The sequence below is a fragment of the Otolemur garnettii genome, unplaced genomic scaffold, assembly GCF_000181295.1.
Source record: "Otolemur garnettii isolate 467f Iridium unplaced genomic scaffold, OtoGar3 scaffold00039, whole genome shotgun sequence".
Lineage (NCBI taxonomy): Eukaryota > Metazoa > Chordata > Mammalia > Primates > Galagidae > Otolemur > Otolemur garnettii.
In genome coordinates, this window is record NW_003852434.1 from 11,566,821 (window position 1) to 11,574,280 (window position 7,460).

Here is a 7,460-nt window from a genome sequence, read left to right on the forward strand (position 1 = left end):
AGAATTTTAGTTAGGATAATTTCCTCTTCAGTATTTTTCCGCCATCTTTAAATTTATAATTCATCTTTTGACCTTGATATCTTTCATTTATTACTATTGATTTTAGCTTTTTTAACGTGCTGTCATTCTGTTATCATAGTCCATTTGTATTTTCTAAGATAAGTTAGTGACTGTTTGCTGTCTTTTTAGGTTTTTTTTTTTTTGAGGCAGAGTTTCACTTTGTCACTCTCAGTAGAGTGCCATGGCATCATCATAGCCCCCGGCAACCTCCAACTCTTGGGCTCGAGCTATCCTCTTGCCTCAGTTTTTCTGTTTTAATAGAGAAGGGATCTCGTTCTGGCTCAGGCTGGTCTTGAACGCGTGAGCATAAGCCAGTGGTTCTCAACATTCTTAATGCCTCAACCCTTTAATACAGTTCCTCATGTTGTGGTAATCCCCAACCATAAAATTATTTTCATTGACCCCTAACCATAAAATTATTTTTGTTGCTAGTAATGAAAATAAGTTTATGATTGGGGGTCACCACAACATGCAGAACTGTATTAAAGGGTCATGGCATTAGGAAGGTTGAGAACCACTGGCATAAGCAATCCACCCAGCTCACCCTCCCAGAGTGCTAGGATTATAGGCGTGAGCCACTGCACTCCAACCATTTGCTGTTTTAAAAAGAAATTTACTTTATTTTCTTAAGAATTGGGAAAACTTAATTCCAAAATTACTATCAGTTGATAATAATATTACTTAAACTTGAAATGCTGTAATCTCCACAAACACCTCAGTGTAATTAAGCTGTATATATTTGGTAAGATGGCACAATGAAGATTATAATCAAAAGAGGATGTTGCATTTTGATATTAAATGCAGTAATAACCAGTATCTGAAGTTTTACCTTCATCTATCTCAAATTTGATGGTTTTGAATAAACTTACATTTTTAACATATAGATACATTTTTGTAGTATTTGCTAACCTTTTGTGAGAGAAAATTGTAAACATAACTCTTGATAATAACCTGAAACTTTTAACTTTATTTTTTTTAATTGTTTCCTTACAGAATGTTTCTCCATCCCAGAGAGATGAAGTAATTCAGTGGTTGGCCAAACTCAAGTACCAGTTCAACCTTTACCCAGAAACATTTGCTTTGGCTAGCAGTCTTTTGGACAGGTTTTTAGCTACTGTAAAGGTATATATTTTAAGATACTGTTTATATATAACCTGTTGTTTGAGTGTTCATATGCTAAACCAGAGGCTATTAGTAACATTCTATAACATGGAACGAAGTGGAAAACTTTCCTGGAGAAGCAGAACTATTGTTTAAAATTTTTGGAAATGTTTCTAATGATATTCTATAATTTACCTTTTTGTTATAGCGTTCATAACTTAGACAATGATTTTTTTTTCTTTTTTTGAAACAGTCGCTCTTTGTTGCCCTTGGTAGACTGCTGGTAGAGTGCTGTGGCATCATAGCTGACAACAACCTCAAACTCTTGAGCTCAAGTGATCCTCTTGCCTCAGCCTCCCAAGTAGTTGGGACCACAGGTGCCTGCCACAATGCCCAGCTTTTTTTCTTTTTTACTTTTTTGGTTGTAGTTGTCATTGTTTGGCGGGCCTGGGCTGGATTCAGATCCGCCAGCTCTGCTGTATGTGGCTGGCACCCTAGCCATTTGAGCTATAGGCACCGAGCCATCCTTTTCATTCTTATCATGGAACATGAATGTATTGATTTGTGTGGAGACTTAATAATTAGGAAGCATTTACTCATCTGCTAGCATCTTATAATTTTTTAAGAGTATTTGAAGTATACTGATAGCTTTATTTTTATATTCTCTTTTTTTTCTCTTTAATTACCTTAACATGGTATGTTATCTTACTGATCATTTTGTTAGGTAAAGAAAATGAAAAAAATCATATATTTTTAAATTTTGGAAATACTGTTTAATAAAAATTTATTTTTTTAAATCAAGTTTTTCTCTGGATAGAAGTTTGACTAACTGGTTTTAGTGGAATAGAAGCAATGGAATATTACTGTAGACTATCACGTGGCTTAGGGTTGTAATGTTAAAAATTAGCTCCGATCCAGAGAGCAGCAGTGGGAATCAAATTAATTGAATTCCATAGAATTATGTACATACCTGCATTTTTAATTTTTAAAATTTATAAAAAGTTAATAAACCCAGTTTGAAAAATCACTAAAGTTTTTTTTTCCCCCTCTTCAAATTTTAGGCCCACCCAAAATACTTGAGTTGTATTGCAATCAGCTGTTTTTTCTTAGCTGCCAAGACTGTTGAGGAAGATGAGGTAATCCTCTCAAGATTGGTTATGTTTCTTCTTTGAGAATTTCTCTCAGTTTATTAATGTGCTTTTGGTTTGCTAAAACCAAAATTGAAATGAGTGTCTTTGTCTTCTCTTTGTCTCTGTTTTCCTTTGTGTTGGATAGAGAATTCCATTACTCAAGGTATTAGCAAGAGACAGTTTCTGTGGATGTTCCTCATCGGAAATTCTGAGAATGGAGAGGATTATTCTGGATAAGTTGAATTGGGATCTTCACACGGCAACACCATTGGATTTTCTTCACATTGTAAATATACCTATGTCTTTTAGTTTCTTATTTAAATATTAGTCTTGTTTCAGTAATTTGAAAAATAAGTTGCCCACTCATTTATTTTGTACTGATTTTTAGGAAAAGGAAAACTATTAAAATTAGCCAAGGAAAAATTAGAAATCAGGATATATGCCGTCACTGAAGTTAAAATGATAAACTTCAAATTGAGTAGATTATACCAATTTCTTTGTAGAATTTCCTAGACATCTAAATAAAAATGATGTTTTTGTGATTTTCAGTTTCATGCCATTGCAGTGTCAACTAGGCCTCAGTTACTTTTCAGTTTGCCCAAACTGAGCCCGTCTCAACATTTGGCAGTCCTCACCAAGCAACTGCTTCACTGTATGGCCTGCAACCAACTTCTACAATTTAAAGGATCCATGCTTGCTCTGGCCATGGTTAGTTTGGAAATGGAGAAACTAATTCCAGATTGGCTTCCTCTTACAATTGAATTGCTACAGAAAGCACAGGTAGGTGTCAGTCTAATTAAATAATGCTCATTTAAAATTTTTCTAGTGGAATACATAGTTTTATAACTTTTCTGGTAACCCTAAGAAAAATTTTAATCTTGTCATGGCAACTGATTCTTAGGAGTAGACAAGGGCTGGACGCGTTGGCTCACACCTGTAATCCTAGTACTTTAGGAGGCTGGCGCAGGAGCATCGCTTGAGGCGGAAGTCTGAGACCAGCCTGGGCAATATAGTGAGACCTCGTCTCTACAGAAATAAAGTTAGCTGGGCTCCTGCCTGAGCCTTCCTGAGCAGGCACCTGCCAGCAGCCCAGCTAACGTCATTTCTGTAGAGACAAAGTCTCACTATGTTGCTCAGGCTGGTCTCAGACTTTGGGCCTATAGTTCTGGCTACTTGGAAGGCTGAGGCAGGAGGATCATTTGAATCCAGAAGTTCAAGGCTGTAGTGAGCTATGATTGTACCACTGTGCCTCAGCCTGAGTGAAAAAGGAGACAAGAGTAAATGTGAGAAAAGTATATACTTAAAATTTATGATCAGCTTGGAGGCTAGATGTCCCTTTTTTCCTTGAAAAATTTAGATGGTTTTAAAAAAATTCTAGCCTTTTCCTTAAATTACTTTAAGAATTTTGAAATACATACATATTACATTTTTTGCTGTTGTTGGAACAAATGACATCTGAGTGCCTCCTAATTTGGTCTCTGACTTTTTTCAAGTTAGTACAGAAAAAATTTGCTATATAAAGTGTTAGTGTCAAAAGAAACGACAGATATTGACGCATAAGTAATAAGAATGTTGTAAATAGCATGTGCATTCTGTAGTTTGGAGAACCTGTTCTCTTCTCATGAACACTGGAGAATCTTTTGTAATTTTTCTGATGCTAGAAGAAAGTGTTCACTGAAACTTTTTTTCTCCTTAACTGAAGGAGTATTATAAACTGGGACTTGACAGAATCTTCACGGAAACCATATTATTCAGTTCCTCTGTAGCTCCAGTTCAGGGAACTTGCGACTTTCTTGGAACCATATAGAGCTTCTTAGTAGTGAAGAAAACTAAAAAGAACCAGTACTTTCTACCACACAAACCTTAAACATTCTAGTTCACTGGTTTTCAGTTTCCTTTAGAAATAGAACCTTTCTTTGTGTCCCTTTTTCACTAACAAATTTTGTATACAAACAATCCTCCCAAAAATAACAGTGTGGAAGAGTAGAACTATACTTCATAGTATGTGTTTAGGTCAGAGACATGCCAGGGTGCAGAACCCTATCTAACATGGCCTTTTCCTTTTGTGGCTATATAAACAAACATAGTTTGAAAACCACTTTTGCATTCTCTCATATACATATATTAATAGTTACATTCCACAAACATTTATTGAGAAATCTATTATCTATACTAGGTGTCCTCAAACTACGGCCCTTGGGCCACATGCAGCCTGCCTAGGATATTTACCTGGCCTGCTGGGTGTTTTTGCCGCCACTGCCTGTCCTGCTTAGCAGCTGACTTGTCACGGGGCCCGCAGTCCGGCCCTCCAGCGGTCTGAGGGACAGTAAACTGGCCCCCTGTTTAAAAAGTTTGAGGACCCCTGATCTACACACTGAGAATATGGTGATTTTTTTTTCTTAAGTCTTAGTCCCATATAGTATTCGAGTTGCAATGGGCAAGATAGTGAACAACAAGTAAGGTGGCAAAACTTGGTAGAGATTTTGGGACTGGTTCTAGCGGTTCTTTTCCTCTAAAACCAACTTGGACTAATAGCCAACCTATGTGGTTCAAACATGGATGGCTGCTGGTTCTTCAGGACTCATTTCTGTCTTGGCAAGTTTACCTGTGTCAGGTAGGAACACCAGGTCTGGTATCTTTGTAATTAGACCTGTGAGAAGGCCAGGAGGGTATCGTATATCTGTCCTGGATTTCTGGTTCTAGTCAGGAAATTCTTGCATCTGTTTGGTGAGATTGTGGCAGAATTACTTCTGACGTGATTCTCAGTGACCTGATCTGGGAAAGTTCAAAATACCTATAAAATACCCAAAAGTGGAAAAAAGTGATCCCTGATAATTAAATGGTCAAGATAGGCTTTCTGGAGGTGATGGCATTTAGCCCTCACTTCAGTGGGTGATATAATTTTAAGAGGTAGAAACAGGATGAACAAGGGTAAAGGTAAGAAAGGGGGATAGACTGAAAAGCAGACGCTGGGTGTATAGCAGTGACAAGAGAGAAAAGTTTCTGCTGTCATGGAGTGTCCAGCAATCAATTGCAAATACAGAATTTAAGTTCCAGAGAGATTTATATTAGAAAGAGAGATTGGTACATAATTTCTAAGAAGATGACAGTCCAGAAAAAGAGATGAGTTTGAAGATGTGGGGAGAGAAAAGAAGGAACAGGGTTGAGGGCACAGGGAGGACAAGTGACCAGCACAGATGAAGAACAGCCTACTGAAAGTTAATTAACAGTCAACTTTGTGTGTGTTTTTTTCCTGGCCCAGATGGATAGCTCCCAGTTGATTCATTGTCGGGAGCTGGTGGCACATCACCTTTCCACTCTGCAGTCTTCCTTGCCTCTAAATTCCGTTTATGTCTACCGTCCCCTCAAGCACACCTTGGTGACCTGTGACAAAGGAGTGTTTAGATTACATTCCTCCTCTGTCCCAGGCCCAAATATCTCCAAGGACAACAGCAAGCCAGAAGTGCCAGTCAGAGGTACAGCAGCCTTCTACCATCAGCTCCCAGCTGCCAGTGGGTGCAAGCACACCTCTGCTAAGCGCAAAGTGGAGGAAATGGAAGTGGATGACTTCTATGATGGAATCAAACGGCTCTATAATGAAGATAATGCTTCAGAAAACGTGGGTTCTGTGTGTGGCACTGATTTATCAAGACAAGAGGGGCATGCTTCCCCTTGTCCACCTTTGCAGCCTGTTTCTGTCATGTAGTTTCAACAGTAAGACAGAAGTGCTACCATCAGGTGCAAACAAAGGTAGACTACTCTGGGGGTGAGAACAGGGAAACCAGGAAGGGCTGTGGAAGGGTGTACACCTTATCAGGCTGATTTGAAGTGAACCGGAAAACAAACAAACAAAAAACCCCTTATCTACTTGTCCAGATAATTATAATCCAACATTATTTAAGCACTTAAAGACCAAAAAAAATATGAAAAATCCAAAAAAGATGCAACATTTTCAAAAAAATAAAGTTTCTTTCAGCTGTACTCTTTTATCTGCTGGAATGTAATGTAGCATGCCCCATGTTAAAAATTCACATTTAATGGTTTTTTTAAAAGTTGCAAAATTCATAGCTAGCAAACTTGCCCCCGGTGTCCTGATTTAATTTTCCTCTTGTTTTTGCTTCTCCGTTGAGTACTTAATGAATTTTATGCATGTTGATCTATATTGACTTCCACTGACCCCCCAAAATTATTTTTTAGCAATTTAACGAACAGATTAGGGCAATGTGACAGCCATGTATAATCCATGATTCAAATTCCAGTTATTCTGAAATGGGTACTTTGGAATTGTCCAGTATGAATCAGAGGTGGTAATGGAAAAAGGTCTCATGTTACCACGTTGATTTTTGTGTTTGTCTCATTTCAATTTCCACAGTTTATAAACAATTACTGTTTTTATTTTTGTCTGTCTTAAAATGAAGTCTTTAAAAGTGGCATGTAATTAGGGTGTTCTTAGATTTCTTGAATGCATTTTTGACATTTGTATAAAAGAATTTGTGATAAAGTTAATATCCAGGTGCTCACCAAAGAAACATAGGTAACCACTAAAATTAGATTTTTGTAACTGCTCAGTTTTCACTCATTTATAATCAGTGGGAGAGACTGTCTAGATGTTGGGGAAGCTCCATGATTTGAGTCTATAACATGTAAAAACTGAATTTAGTACCCTAGTTTTATGTTAAATGGCTAGAATTTTCTCGATAAAAGTTATTCCCCTCGCCTCCTTACCTTTATTTCTCTTAATTGACTTCTGAATCCTGCGCTCCCTTTGCAGTCTGAATAAGGTATTACAGTCAGATCATGTACCGATGATAAAAGCCTCTGGTAGCAATAAAAAGTTGTCCTTAACCTTTGTTTCTGTAACTTTTTCCTGCTGTGGAGAGGTGCAAGTTCCTGATTGCTTAGGCACTACCGTTTCAACTAAGGGAAACAGTAGAAATCCTAAGAATATGCTTACTGAAAATAAAACATAAAAGAGATTTGAATGTGATTGAGAAATGTAGGTTTTAGACATACAAACAATTTTTCTTTTATGGTTATTTTATGGTGGGTAAATTAAGTCCCATTCGTTTATAGATACTATGTGTATGAACACACAAGTTGTAAATTTCCTGGCACATATCTGAAAAGGGTACTTTGGAACTGTCCGATATGAATCAGAGGTGGTAACAG

General features: G+C 37.3%; 1 protein-coding gene across 3 annotated transcripts in view; it reads left to right on the forward strand.

Annotated features, from left to right (window-relative positions):
* CCNI (cyclin I) overlaps positions 1-7,136 on the forward strand; it is a 23,336-nt gene extending 16,200 nt beyond the window's left edge. For 2 of the 3 annotated variants that reach the window (XM_023513374.1, XM_003790063.2), the window contains 5 exons: positions 1,054-1,182; positions 2,223-2,297; positions 2,437-2,577; positions 2,841-3,071; positions 5,554-7,136. In XM_023513374.1, the coding sequence (XP_023369142.1) occupies positions 1,054-1,182; positions 2,223-2,297; positions 2,437-2,577; positions 2,841-3,071; positions 5,554-5,997 (1,020 nt within the window). In that variant the 3' untranslated portion in view covers positions 5,998-7,136. The remainder of the gene's footprint in view (positions 1-1,053; positions 1,183-2,222; positions 2,298-2,436; positions 2,578-2,840; positions 3,072-5,553) is intronic. The other variant, XM_023513373.1, reaches the window with a different exon arrangement.
* Positions 7,137-7,460: the final 324 nt, after the last annotated feature.